This window comes from Drosophila bipectinata, chromosome XR (assembly GCF_030179905.1).
Source record: "Drosophila bipectinata strain 14024-0381.07 chromosome XR, DbipHiC1v2, whole genome shotgun sequence".
Taxonomy (NCBI): domain Eukaryota; kingdom Metazoa; phylum Arthropoda; class Insecta; order Diptera; family Drosophilidae; genus Drosophila; species Drosophila bipectinata.
The window spans coordinates 25,364,567-25,379,720 of NC_091735.1; the positions used below are offsets into that span (position 1 = coordinate 25,364,567).

Below are 15,154 nucleotides of genomic sequence, written 5' to 3' on the forward strand. Positions count from 1 at the left end.
CTGTCTGCATTCTACATGGCAGCTGGTAAGTGTCTATGAATGAATTTATGTATAATTTTAACGTAATTAACACACGCGTGGTGCTGGCAGGGGGAGAGGGAGTGGGAGGAGCTATAAAACGCAGCCGAAACGCGGGGAAAACGCACTCAAACAGCAAGCTTTTAATTAGCTGCACCCTGGCAACGCCGCGCAGAGTCATCAGCTCAAGTCAGCAACTTTTTAAAGACTCGCCGCAAACTGCTGACCGCAAGGATCTCCTCCGCTCCCCTCCGCTCTACTCTGCTCTGCTAGGTGGAAGTCCCCCCCTCCCCAAGATGACATTTGTGCAGTCGCAGATAAGTGGGTGCTGCGCGGAGGAGGAATAATTAGATGGCCTTGCAGGGCAGCGAAAGGACTGTAAAAGCTCAATATTTTTAATGACAATAGCACTCGCCAGAGTGCCAAAGTCAAAGGTTAGCCCAAAGCCAGAAAAAGGGAAAACAGTTAATTGAAATTCTGGTATTTAAAAGAAAATAAATACGCGCTCCCTCAACGGACTCCTCCCGCTGAAACGACCCCAAGGATCCAGCCATTAGGGCGCGAGGCAACCCTAATGCATTCTGAAGTATTTGCGGTTCACTTTCGGCAATGTCGCATTCGTCAGCGTCAACTTAACGCCATTTGCCACCCCACTGTGGGTCTTCCGCCGCCTTGCTGGCGTATCCTTGCCGGCTTAGCTCTATCCTTATCCTTGCCACTGTGGCGCTGTCGCCGCTGTTATCCTGACTGTCATATTTGCGGCTCAAGTGCTGCACTTTATTATTTTTAGCGTCGTCGTCGTCGCAGCCCTGTCACGGCCACGCCCCTCAATGGGCCACCCCCGCCAGCCATGTCCCTTGTCCTGGCAGCCTTCCTGTCCATCTCTGGTCCTGGCTCTGCTGTGTTCATTGACGACGCAGCAAAACCGATGATGCAAATATTTGTAACAGCCACTGTCGGACACCAGCACTGCGAGAAAAACCCACTCCACAAGGACACCAGCATGTAAGGACTAACCATTAGAAAGATTGGTCAGCATGGAAGCAAACCCAGCTTGGTGGGCTAAATCCTGAAAGTTTTTAGAGAAGATCTTCCCCTCCATTTGCAGTTGTTGCACTTTGTCTGTTTGGCTTCGGGTGTTGTGATTAACAAGTAAGCTGGTGGCTTTCAGGACCTGTCTCTGGCTGTCTGGGTCTGTGTCTGTGTCCTTACAATGGCAACAAGGAGCACAACTTGTGTAAAAACAAAAGCCACACGAACCAGAGCCAGCAACTTGGTGGCACAGTGTTGTGGGTCTGCAGGGACTGGGATTCCTGTACTCTGGCGTCTTAATTCTATTTTCCAGAGGCTATGCCAGGCAGCATCGTCCTCCTTGATGGTTCAAATAATAAACACTTTAAAAGATTGCTGGCTAATTGGACTGGATTTGATGTTGTGTTTACCAATTTCTGGCAAAGCCATTTGCATCTTCAATCGGGATTAGCTTTGACATCCTTCTGACAACTGTCTCCAGTCTCCTGTCTTCTGTCTCCTGCCTTCCGTCTCAATTTCCTTTCAAAATCAAATAAATTCTTTGAAATGTATTCGGGCTTTTGGGACTTTTCAAATAAATCCATCGAGAAATATGGGAATTCAAAGACCCGCCGCCGCATACTGCAATATATATCGCGCAAATATTTCATGCGATCCGATTTTCTATTTTGATTTGGCAATTAATCTGCGATTTATTTGCACGAAACGAAAACATTCCCACCATTCGATTCGATTTAATTGTTCGATTCTGTTATTCCTGATTATTGATCCAATAACAATTAATGCCGCTCACAAGACGTCACGTGTGGGCACGATTTTCCTATTTTCCCATTTTCCTCGCTCGGTACAATTCAATCCATCCATCTGCCAACCCATCCACCCATCCATACATCCATACATCCATCATCCATCATCTAGCCGCAATCGAAGCGATCTGTCTGCATTGTTTTGCCTAAAAATAAACATCTTGGCTCCCCCGTGAATGTGATCTTCTGAGAGGCCCAAGTCCCCGCCGAACATTCTGTGTTTATCCATCCATCTTTGTTATGTCGGATCCGGGGGATCTGAGAATCTTAGAAGAATCGCCAAAAATCTAAAAATCGCTCCGACCACGTCACTGAATTTCAAACACCTGGCGACCGGCGATTGGGGACCATGTCCACAGTTTTACTTTCGGCTCGTTACTCGTTCCAATCGGCTGCCAATTTCAATTTGGTGGCCTGCAGTTTCCATTTTATTTTCATAATTTTCCATATATCTGTGCGGTTGACATTTATCTACGCGAATGAATCAATTGCAGAGAGACTTGGGGCACTTGTTTCTGCCGAATATTTAATTAGTTTTTTGTCACTGAGGCGTTTGTTTGAATCTTGGCCGCAAGTACTTTGCCTTTCGGCCATTCCCCATCGGGCGTGCGAAGATTAAAGGCGACCAGCCAGCTCCCCCTCCACCCACCCACCCTCCAACAGCGATAATTAATGTCCATTTAAACACACAGGGGCATTTTCGATCATTAATGTGCCCGGGGCGTCATTAAAACTATTTGGACGGCAACGGGCAATTACAAACTGTCGAATGGCCGAAAGGTCAATCGGTCAGGGGGTCAGGGGGTCGGCCAATTGATACTTTGGCTGTCACTCGCACTCCACTGGACAGTCGATTGCAGACAAATGACTTGATTTTAAAGCCATTGTGAAGGAATCTACTTAAAGTGGACTTTAAGGAAGATATTCCAGTTCCCTCAGAGCAGGACTTACAAGGAGCATGGCTTATATTAATCCGAGGAGACCCCACCACCCTCATCCCGGCTACTCAATCAACTCAATCAAAGTTTCGCAGCCAAGATAAATATTTCCAAAACAAATGCACTTTGTCAACTTGGAGTCTTTTAATTAGCAAAAGTTGCCGGTGGCAAGGCTTCCGCAACAAGCCAGCAAGCTGGCAAGGCAGCAAGACATTGGCAGCCTTGCAACTTCGAGGCAGAGTGCAGCTTTTCAATTTTCCAAAGAGCAGATAAAGATCAACATTCGACCCCAAGTTGTGTGGCAGCATAAAGCCCCAAAAGCTGAAACCGAAAACCGAAAACCAAAAACCAAAAAGCAACCCCAAACCCATTAAAGAAGCATAAATCAGAGTTCAGAATCAGAAAAAGTTCTAGACATTCATGCATCCACATATATGTGGCACATACATTTCATACAGCGTATTTGTGGCAAGACTCTCTATTGACGCCCATCGTCGTCGTCGTCTATAAATTTTCATTGAGACCCTCCGAGTGCTCATAATCATTAATTTGCATAACTTTTTGTTTCGTCCCCCGCTCCACTCCACTCTCCAGGTCCGTGCAACATGTCGTATGAGCAATGCGGTCATTGAACGATGCTCATCATTGTCATCGTGGCAAGAAAAACAGAAAAAACACCCACATCGTCATTATTATCAACATGACGCCCCCAAATGTTACACACATTAAAATAAAAAGCACATTTGTCATTATTTTCTTTTGCTCTTGGCATTGACAAGGACCTTGGCCGTGGCCCCCTGGCCCCCAGCCTCCTGCTCCATGCCCCATCTACCACTTTCCCGCCACAGTTTTTCCAATTTTTGCTGTCGGGACAGCCAAAGGGAGGAAAGTTCAAGCGAACTATTCGGAGAAGGGGAACTGAATGTGCTGCCTGCCCCCCGAATGTGTTTACTTTTATGTTTCAATTTGTTTTTAGACATTTTATTTTATTTGTGGCCCAGACCGGTAGACCGGTAGACCGGCAGACCAGAAAAAGAATCTTTCGATTCGAAATTTAAATTCCCAACCCGCTCCGTCCTGGCGGCTAATCGTTCTCGGCTAATTGTGAAATATCTGTCCTAAAGGCCGGCCAAGACAAATAATAGAATAAGAATGGGATCTCGCAGGACGGGCGGGTTCAATGCCTCGTAAATATTTTTCGTTTTACGGACGGCGGAGGCCACCCACCAAGCTGGCCCCTTTGTTTGTCGACCAATCCTTAATAATAGTAGATGATGGAACAAAAAAGGGAACTGGTGAGAGCAAAGCTCAGCACAGCAGTCGCAGCTGTCCCTTTGATAGATGGCCCGAAGCGAGCAGAAATGGCCAAAACGAGCCAAATTTGTGATGCGAAAAACAAGTGTGAATAAGCTTTGGTCCTTAGCCCATTTATGGATGACATTGAAGAGCGACTGTCCGTCAGTCAGTCTGTCTTTCAGTCTGTCTGCATGGATTTATGGAACTCTTGCCCGACTCTGGTTGTGGGGCCCTCGATGCGACTGGAGCAGCTGCATTTGCACAACTTGAACTCTGAAACAGAATTGAAAACTTCAAGTGGCTCCTCTTTCCTCCAAGGAGCTGCAGAGCAGCAGAAATAATAAGAAAAATAAATAACTAAATGGTGAGAAGGCTGGTAGCTGGTAGCTGGTGATGGCCGGGAAAAGTTCTAACCGGGCCAGAAGATATTGAATAAGTTTGGCTCCAATATGTGCATTTATTCGAAAAGTTTCCTCCAAAGTGATTAAAAAAATGGAATATAAAGTTGCGAGGATCGCATTCGAGAATCTCCATAAACTGATTCGAGAAAAGGTCTATTCCTTCCATGGTCTAGAGCAGTTTGGAAGATCTACTTAATGGACAATTTATTTCTGTAGAGTATTAGCAAACCTAATTGAAATTTACTCGCGTATTGTTGGGAGTTTCTTTCGGGTAATGCAAGTAAATTGCAGCAGAAAGTGCATTACGACTGTCCGCCAATGCCGACTAATTAGGAAAGTTGCTCCAAAGTCGAAAAAGGGGGCTGTGGCAGGGGTGGGGGCTGGTCAAGGACGACCTGGGCATCTCATCTGGCTAAGCAGTTTATATGCAAATTTTATGAGCTGTCAACGTGGCCGAGTGTTTCGTCGTGTGCCTAAGCCCCGTCGTAGAAGCCATTGAAGTGGCCCGAAAAAGAGATGTCCCCTCAGTGGACGACAAGGGTTAAGCCTAGAGAGCTTCTGGAACTGCACAGCCAGAAAATACTCTAGTAGTGGGTAGTACCAGAGCTATGACACAAAGGTGGGAAGCCTTCGTGCAGTGTAATTCAACAATCCTACTTCATTTATTCATGCCGGGCCAAGAAAGCAAAGGTCAAGAGTGCGTCCGTGTGCGAGTGTCCGGCGTGTGCCCGGACTTGTGGGTATGGCCACGCAATTAAGACACTAGTGCACGACACAAAGAGCCCAAAGACGACAGGACATGTGCATATAAATTGCTTTGCTGAAAATATGCGAGAGCCCAGGACTACATGTGTCTGGATCGGACGTGGGATCTGCAGTTATGTACCTCCAGACCTGCGAATCAGACAGGGCCCGGTCCATCCATCATTCGTTTATGCCACTTTCATTTCGGATATTCGTATATTCGTGCGTGGAAATCAATTTGTTTTGAAACATGCCACTGGAGGTGGCCCTCCGCCGAGCATCTCTAAAATAGATTCCCCACTCGAACTGATCTTTTCATACACTTGCCTGCCAACAGAGCCCCGTTGTGTTTGGATTTCATTAAACAGAAACCCTTTAGAGCCACCAGATACGAGCTCAACTTCCGAGCTGGCCTCGAATAGTTGGCCCTGATAGTTGGGCTTTTCCAGTCGGTAACTAGGACCGTAAAAAGCACAGCTACCAGGGCAGGGCAGAAAAAGCCGGGCAGGGAGTGGCGAGGAAAGCCAAAGCGCGTGTCAATGACTCCTGGGTAAATAACAATAATAATAAAACTGGGTGGATGGTGGATGGTGGATGGTGGTTGGAGGTCTGGTTGGTTGGTTGGCTTACTGGGTTCTGTTATTGCAGCTTGTCAAATTCCTGTTCGTCCCCAAGGACTTGTTTCGCTCCTTTATTTAGTTGTATCTCGCTCGAGACTCGCTGTTTACTCGTTTAGCTCTGTTTGGCAATCGTTTGGAGATTGCCGATTACTGGATTATTCACACTGGCACTCAATCAATGACAGATTGCTGGCAACGGCGAGATTCGGAGTTCGTGTGCGTATTCGAGCCCGCCTCAACTGCACCCATGTCGTATGCGTAATGTCCTCAGCTCCACGACGTGTCTTTACCTATTTGCATTCATCATTGGCAGGCAGCAGCTCCAGCTACACGACGACAACACACTCTTGCATGCAAATACAGCAGACGTCACCCCCACATGCTGGCAGTTAAGCACATGTGCCATGTCGACCTCCCTCCATGTCCCTCGTCAGACTGGCGTGCCTGGCCCTGCTGTAGATGTGTCTCTTTACCTGCTGCCGGCTGCTTAGCGAATGAACACTGTGCCGGGGTATCGCAGGAAACACTCTCCGATGCGATGGAGATCCGGGCAACTTGGGCAACCGATCCGATCCCAAAATTAATTCCCCCAATACCCGAATTAAAATTGAAAAACTTGCGACTCCCAGCGGCCGATGGTGCATGATTAATGGGCGGCGGTGGCACGGAGTTCCAGGCTCGGAGCCACTGTGCGGGGCATTGTTGGGCGCCATAAAGCGCACAAGTGCCAAATTGCTTAGGCAAACTACGTTAGTTATTACAGGCTTCGGCGGTTGCTATGCTACTCCAGCCCGGTGGGTTGCTTGCCTCCATTCCCTCCTCATACCTCATGCCTCATGCCACATGCCATCCATCTGATTCGGAATCAAGGCGAGTCGAGTTGCCGCTGCCATTAATGTTGCCCTTTGTTGTAGCTCCCAGTTGCCATGGCCCGTGCTGGGCTCATAACTGGCTCAACGTGCCCCATACGAGCATAAATAGCCGAAATTGGGTTTTCGAATTGGAATCAGGCCCGAATCGGAATAGCCAAGTGGCCTGGATGTCACTTTGCTGTCCAAAGACGGGCAGGATGGGTACTAGTACCAGCTACCCTCTGGGGGCTATGGGAAGCTATATGAAGCTCCTGAGATCCGATAACAATGCACCCTGATCCTCGAACATTGTTTTCCACTTAAAACGCCATCAGGTCTATTGATACCTCCTCATACCTCATCATAATATTTATTTGGCCACATGCCCCAGAGCCATGTTATCGCCATTACAACGTCCGTGATTGATGGCCGAGAGGTGTGCGGAGGAGGGCGGGACGGGGCGTGGTAATAAATTACCGGGAAAACGATGCCGAAACGCCCGAATGCGTTCTCATAATTTTCCAAAAATTTCAACTGCAATTCCTATTAATCAACTCTGTCAAAAATAATAAAATAAAACAATCTGCAATCAAAATGTGTTGCATATGTGGGGCTACCGCCCCTCCCGCCCCACAGCCCATGCCCGGTCGACCCTCCATTCCGTCGAATAGCCGCGGGATCTTCTGCTTTTTCTGTGTTGTTTTTCCATTTTTCCATTTTTATGTGTGTTTTTATTGGATTTTATACGCAAAGTCCCCGAAAACAAGAGAAGCTGCACAAGCGACGAAATGCAAAGGAAATGAAAATGAAAATTGAATATTTTATATGAAACAAATGAAACAGGAGCAAGAAAAACAATGCCAAGCCAACAATTGAGACATAAAATGCTCGAACATAAAACGAGAAAAGCGAAAAGTATTTGTGTGTGTGTGTTTTTATGGAAAATGCGAAGCGCATAGAAAAAGTTTCCACCAAATTAAATATTTACGTTCGGCAAACATTTGTTATTAAAACACTTGAAGGATCCTTTAAAGCGTTTAAGGTTTAAACTGGCCACATTCCCCCATTAAATCCAATCATCCATCCATCCAATCCAAGCCTCCGAAACCCAGAACTGGATCCAACTTTGAAGGGGAATGCAATCCAAAGTGAAACAAGCCATGGAGCCAAGGCCGAAATTAAACAAAGAGTGGAGGTCCAGTGCAGAAGCCAAAAAATGGCGGAAAACAAGCCCCGAAAAACAAGGAAGCCCGGTGTCGGTTGGAAGCCAAAGATCTCCCTCGTGTCCTCTCTTATGTCAGAGAAAAGCCGGGGAATCCGGTGGTCACGCGCCAATACAAGCGCTGCAACTGGCTGCCATGCAGTTCCTTAAACGCGGCGATTAGCAAAAGGACACGTACGAGAGCGGCGAAGGATACTCTGGGTGTTGTGGGTGTTGCGGGTCGCCGGATGTGTGCCAATGTGGCAACAAGTTCGGTTAACGAGCCGGGCCAACATAAGGGCCCAAATCCTAAGCCACGTTGTGGCCTACACTTTTCAGCGGCCCGCTTAATACAATGTGGCACCCACGGCGTATGCGTAACGAGTGTGGCATGCCACTCTTTCGCTCCGAATTCATTTCTCGTTCTCGATTGTGCGGCCAATGATTTCCTTTGGGACAATGCCCGGGAAAATCGAAGACAATTTCTCATTAAATCATTTCATTGAAAAAAATCTGAAAACAAATAATGGGAGTCTGGAGCTCTGGGGGTCGGAGGCCAAAGAGCAGGCCATGCAGACAATGAATATGGTGGCCACTGGCATGGAAATCAGAAAGCGCAGAGGCATTTCAAGTATTTAATTCAAATGAGAGGCCAGCGAGGAAATCTGCTTCTGTAGGGGATGGATAATTTCAACATTTACAGCCCCCCTCGAAAAATAACTCGATAATAACCCTTCAGAGCCTTGTTCGAGGGTCGGTTTCTGGGAAATGAAAGAGGGTTTTCTGTGTAATTAGTATGGATATTATCATTGTGGATACATATCATGGCGGATGAATGCAACGCCCACATGGAAACGGTCCTAAAAAAGCTGATGCTTCCTCTCAGATTCGATATTGATATTCATGGAAACACTCGAACTATCGCTGTAGAATCATTCATTTTCTGGCAGGGATAACCACTATAATGGAACTAACCCTGCCCGTTCCGGTGTCTGATGCCAATCGAGGAATTTAAACATAAATCAGAGTCATAGTTACCGCTTCGCTCCAAACTGTTTCTGGGGAACGCACTTTTCAGTCGTTCGAGTCCAGCGAGAATTTCGTGCACATTTTTGAAGTCTTACCCGTCCGGCGGTTCACGAACTTGGACTGTTTGGTTCACCAATTAGGTCTTCTTAAGTATATCTTTTGATTAACTTGTTACTTGGCTTAGTTGGATGAGTTAATTGTGGCACAACACTTAGAAGCACAAACAAAAAAAGAAGTCTACTTCGCAATGGTACAGGTGTGATATCCCGACCCGTGTCAGGTGTCAGGATTCTATGAATGTTTTCTTTTTTTTTGTTTTTTTTTTTTTTTTTTTAATGTTTTGAGAAATGTCTGGTGGGTTTGTTTTGCTTTGGCTCTCAAGTGGGCTGCTGGCTCCGCTGCTTTTCGGGGCACAACGCGCCTCGTCGACCGTTCAAACGAAACTGATGCGAAGGCGCCCCGGCCGAAGGAATATAAAGGGAGAGCCGCCGCAGCCGCAGCGCCAGCAGAGGAGCCCGCTCGGCTGCCGTCGGGCGCGGGCCGAAGCGACATAAACACCTGTAAGCAGCCCCCGAGATGCCGGGGCCCAACACTGGGCGAGTGGGACAGAGAGAGAGAGAGTTGGAGCGGCGTTCGTATCGCTCTAGCTCTCTGGCTGTTTCGCTCTCGCCTGTGAAGGCGGAAGGAAACTCAACAGTTGGCACATTATTCCGCGTAGAGAGAGAGTCGGCCGAGGCGGCGGCAAGTGGAAGGGGGGGTCGGCCCAGTGGGAGGAGTGGGCGGCAGGGGCAGGGGCAGCTAAAGAAATGTTCATGCCATTTGGTTGCCATAAAGTTTATGGCAATCGTTTGTTGGGTGTTTCGAGTTTAAACGCCGAAACAAACATGGCCACAAGTGTCCCCGAAAACTATCGATAATTGCAGGGCGGAAAGGGTCCTTTTTTAATTGTATTTGGATCTGCCTCTACAAGGACTCTCTTAGCTTCATACCAAGCTTCATTCAGTAATCTAGTGACCTTTTCTTCAGGGTTGTGCCCAGTCCAGCTATGAGGTCCTTGACCAGCTGGTCTACCAAGTGGACCCTCTTGTTGAAGTTATCCTGTTGCTGGAGGCAGGTCCTCAATTCTTCGTAGGTTCCAACGATAAGATCAGCGCTCTCTTCATTCAAGCCGAACTGTTCGAGAGATCCTTTGAGACTTTCGGGGAACAGGACACCCCTCGGTCTCAGATCGAGGGCCATGCCAGAGACGGCCAGCAGGAGGAGGCAGCCGAGGCCCCCAAGGTGATGCATTCTGGAATGAATGGCCGCCAAGAAGGCAGCCCCTTTTAAGCCACTCTCCGGCGATAATTAAAAACTGAGTTATGGCTCCAGCAACTAAGTGTATTTACAGATAAGGTCAGCAAGTAGTTCATTCTTCTGATTATCCAACGGAATGCATTTGTTAATTACTCCAAGGAATACGCAACCGACCAACTACTTTGGGTGCAACAACGGAACAACATTCCATTTTCGGTGGTTTATGGAAGGTAACAAAAATATAACGCTAGTGGCTGGGGATGGGGATGGCCCTCACAGGCCCTTCTCCAGGGTGACCCGCATGGCCCGGAGCATCTCCGGCAGCAGGGCCACGTGCCCGTCGATGCATTCGATGGAGCAGCGCTCCAGGTGGCAGTCCCCACCGCCCCCCCTCATCTGGTGGCACTTCTGCACGCAGGTCTCCAGGCGGTTCTCGAATTCGGAGAGCTCCTGCTGGACGTAGCAGCGGGCCCGGGTGAGGGGCAACTGGCAGCGGTCGACGCAGCGCTGGACCGCCTCGGCGCTGGCGTCCGAGTTGGCGCAGCACTTGGTGGCACAGACGTGCATCTGGATCTCCAGCTTGCGCAGGTACTCGCGGTCCAGGTCGTCCAGGGCGTTGATCATCGCGTTGTCGATCCGCTCGCGCTGCTCCTCCACACTGGGGTTCTCGTCGTTCATTTTGTTGGATTGGGTCGCTTGATCGGTTCTCGACAGGAATGGGGGTCTGGGAAGCTGTGACTGCCGGAGCGAAGCCTACACGCCTTTGATTCGGAATCGGAACTGGCTGCGCCGAAAGGTATGCTATGGTTTCTACGGCCTCCCCCACTTGAACCGCTTACTTTTAGGCATCTTCGGTAATTGAATAGCAAGTGCACCGAGGTGATGGCTTATCTCCCAGCCCCCCAATCAATAAATCCTATTAGCCGGCTATCTGCGGCGGCGTAAGCCCAATCAAACCACAATTAACCGCTAAATGGCATCTCAATTAATGGCAGTCTGTAATTACAAGCACGAATTCAACTACACGACACCCCGATCGCCAGTCGGGGTCACCCCGAAGAAACACCTATCGATTCCTCGCCCCTCCAATCGATTATGCTGCAATTTTTGTCTCTGACCCAAAAACATTGTTTCTACAAAGCAATTACGGCCCGTCCCCCAGCCCCTGCCCCCGACTGGAACACAGTCCAAATACAAATTATTCATATGAACATGTCCGTGGCGCCGTGATTTATTCACGTGCCACATGTACCAGGCTGCATAAACGCCACCAATTGATAAGACAATGACAATCTTCTCGGGTCGACAGCGGCACGAACAGCATGGCATACTTTCTGGCCCACACCGGGCTCTTGCACCTCTGAAGAAGAGGTCCCGGGGAAGTCTTTCTACCTTCTGACCGCCAGTCGGGCGTAATGACATTAGAAATATATTAAAAACAGGCCCGTGCCCGTACCCGTGCCAGTGCCCAGACATCGATGGTTTCCGATGGCCAAATTCGCTTCATGCCCGGCCGTCCATCAAGGGGCAATCAATGGCTACATGGAGCTATAAAGCATTTGTGTCTGACAGATATACTCGTGCCAGTGCATAGGTGTGCAGACAAAAGCAATCGGCATGTCAGTGGAGCAATTTAAAGGGAGCGCCAGTGGGCGGAGGGTGGAGGGGCGAAAAATTATGTGCCACGAGACAATGGCGGGCGGAGAACTGTGCCTGGGTAGTGGGGTGTCTAAAAAAATGTTTCCACATTATTCAAATGAAATGCTCTTTATTGTCTGGCAGCGAATCAGAATGGGAACCTCCATGGAGGTCGATGGATGGAGTAAATAATAGAAGCAGCAACGAGGGCACCGTGGGGGCAAATAAAACAAGATATTTACTTGTAGGGCGGCCTACATTCCGAGCAACTAATCTAAGACTGGGAATTCGCTAAAACGAAGAGCCAATTAGCCAAGAAAAGTATTCAAAACCACTTATGCAACAAATGCCTATGCCGAGTGGCTCCTATAAATGGGGGTTACCTTTGGAGGAGACCTGACAGAGTCCAGAGATGCGCTGCCTTGGCTTACTACTCCTACTGGCCTACTGGCCTCCTACTGGATGGGCCCTCAGTCCTGCCCAGGATCACACGATCTCAGGAGTGTCCTTGGAGAGCTCTGGATCGCAGCCCCGCTTGTACTTGACGGTGCTGGAGTTGCGGATCCTGAACTTCCTGTTGAAAATCGGAATGACGGATGACTTCTCTTTCAAGGTATTGGTGGTCCTGGGAAGGGACAAGGAGGCCATGCGACAGGTGACGACACTTATGGACGATATCGGCCATGAGCCGGAAGACACCGAAGCCTACAAGGAGAAGATTTCCAAGCTAAAGGACTTGGTTATGGACTTGGTGAATAAAAGCTAGAAGCAAAACGGTAATCTTTAAGTCAATTTCCCCAAGTGTACCGCCCCCCCTTCCCTCGTCCCTTTGGACAGGGAGTAGAACAAAGGAGCTGGCAAGGAATTGCAGAAATGTACGAGCTGCAAACTTTGTACCGCTTATCGGCGTGTGTCAAAATGTAATGGCTGGTGCGTGGGTGCTCGCGTGTGTGTGTGTGGCTGGGATGTGGCAAGGAGCCTTGATAGGGAGGGGGGCAGGGAGCTGCCTCACTGCGCCGAGTGTGAGAAGTCGAGCGAGACGAGCATGCAGGGCAGTCACTCGAACCGAGATGGAAACCAAAGATTGCAGTCCCTGACATCGACCAGAATTCGACCAAGTACAGTGAGCATCCGATACATTGTTGAGGGCTATTATTATGTTTCTCTTCCTTAAATTTGTAATAAATGCTGGTGGAATGATAGGCCTGGCATCTCAAACTTTTAAAGATCCTTCAAGTTTTTATGGGCTCCTTGCCGCAAATGGCCCAATTGAGATTCATCGTCGTTCTCCTCTCCGAGCCCAATTTTCGGGCCCAAAATTGGTTCACCTTTTGCGGGTCCCCGCATGACATTCTGAATATTCCAGAGACAGGCGCCACAACGCGATATGAACCATGACGCCGAACAGCGAAATGCGAAAATGCGAAAACGAGGTCCTGGCTTCGCCTTCGGATCCACAAAACTTGACTGCATTCGCCGGCAAACGGCTGACAGTCAATGGGCCATCGCCTAGGCCTATGCTGCCTGTGTGGCATATGAGGCAAGTGGGGGGCTATAATGCCGCATCTCAAAGTGGCAAGTCAAGCGAAAAGGCGAAGGCAACGCCAAGGACGCTGCGACGAATGTCCTGTCCTGCGCTGTCCTGGGCGATATGTTAATTTGGCCTAAACTACACACCAAAGGAAAATTGAGGATGCGCGCTGCCAGGATCCGAGAATTCGAAAGCGAAGGCGATGCCGCGTCCTTCGCCGCAAATCCCAGAGGCGAAATGTGTCATATACTCGCCAGTTAGCAGGAGATTTTCCGAAACTAGAAGGAAAACACAAGCATGCCCCACCGACATGGGGCAGTTGTGATTTATGCCTCAGGATGCGACAGTATTTATGAAAATAAATCAGCTTTACACGCATCTTCCAGATACTTGAGAGCTTGTTTCAACTTCATTTAAAAGTCCTTATTGGGCAAAGTATATTAGGGATATAAATCACCAGAGATACAAAATATGGGTTAATAACTGCAAGGATTTTTGAATTCCTATCAGGATAAGTGATTTATGCGCCTGAAATATTTATTGATTTTAGAAAAAAATACAGGGTACTCGCCAGGACCTGCTCTGAAACGCTTTAATGAAAGTTGGGCCATTGTGGCGCCCACCAGGACACATCCTGCCGCCCCTGGCACGCCCCCCGATTGACACATTCGCCCAGAGACACGATTCACATATAGAATACATCCGCCCCGGCCCTGGGAGACCGAAAAAAAAAAGAACACGACCCACACCTTACTGTCAAATTTAATGCGGTTCGCTGTTTATTAGATTTGCACAAATGGCATTTTCGGGAGTAGGATGGCGGATGAAGGACGAAGGACGAAGGTCCTTTCTAGGCGTTAAGTGCTTGTTGGTGTGTTGAGCAACAAAAACAGCGCCGGCAGAGCCACACAGCTCCGGGTCTATCGGCTGCCAAAAAACCGACAGCGAAATTATTGAAAATTCATTTAAATGTCAGCAATGCTGAGAAGCTTCCTTCCAAAATGGCGCAACATGTCGTATGCGCAATATTAAATATTAAAACGTTTACATTATTAATAACAAATGGTTCAGGCTGGAGAGATTTTTGTCATGGGAAGGGGTGGTGGGGGGCGACAGGCGAAATTTAATTTTATTTCAGAGCGAATGGCAGAGGAGAATCAACATATTTATGAGTGTTATGAGTGCGAAAAGCAAGTAAATCCGATTGTAAATTAGAACGAAAAAATACGACATGACTGGGCTGGGGACTGGGGGCTGGGGGCTGGAAAACAAGCTTTGAAAACAAAACAGTAAAGGACACGGCCGGACAGGACCCCACCCACGGGACAGAATAGAGTCCCCAAGCGAACAAAGAGAAAATTAAATCAGCGATGCAATCGATGATATCCAAAAACTGTCAACACATTGCAGTCGCCAGTCGCCAGGCTGCACTACAAAACAACAATAAAAATCGCGGACAACGACGCCGACAAATGTCCTGTCCCGAAATCCTGCGTATTTCGATTGTCGCTGTTCAAGGACCTCCTGTCCAGAGCACAAAGGCCAGTGCCGCACTCGGACAATGGAATTTAATTGGCAGATAATCAGCCTAATCATTTAAAATAGAGCCACCAGCCCTGAAGCCCTGAAGCCAGGAATACAGAGTCCAGGATTCAGGATTCAAAAATCCAGACTGTAATTAAATATTTCCATACATTTAATTATTGCAATTGAAATTGATTTTCATCCAGCCAAATATTTAATAATGTAATGG

The 15,154-nt window shown here is 48.2% G+C and overlaps 2 protein-coding genes across 14 annotated transcripts in view; both read right to left on the reverse strand.

The window, feature by feature from the left end:
* Positions 1-9,391, reverse strand: part of LOC108123811 (retinal degeneration A) — an 84,389-nt gene extending 74,998 nt beyond the window's left edge. For all 13 annotated transcript variants that reach the window (XR_011441856.1, XR_006246351.2, XR_011441855.1 and 10 more), the window contains exon 1: positions 8,946-9,391. The gene's annotated coding sequence lies outside the window, so the exon portion shown is untranslated. The remainder of the gene's footprint in view (positions 1-8,945) is intronic.
* A 462-nt stretch (positions 9,392-9,853) lies between these two features.
* Positions 9,854-10,989, reverse strand: LOC108123815 (protein FAM136A). Its single transcript, XM_017239151.3, has one exon. The coding sequence runs from the start codon at positions 10,908-10,910 to the stop codon at positions 10,506-10,508; it is 405 nt and encodes a 134-aa protein (XP_017094640.1). The 5' UTR covers positions 10,911-10,989; the 3' UTR covers positions 9,854-10,505.
* Between the last annotated feature and the right edge of the window lie 4,165 nt (positions 10,990-15,154).

Bases quoted from the DNA above. Each gene is read 5' to 3' on its own strand.
- LOC108123815 (XM_017239151.3), bottom strand. From the start codon at position 10,910: ATGAACGACGAGAACCCCAGTGTGGAGGAGCAGCGCGAGCGGATCGAC.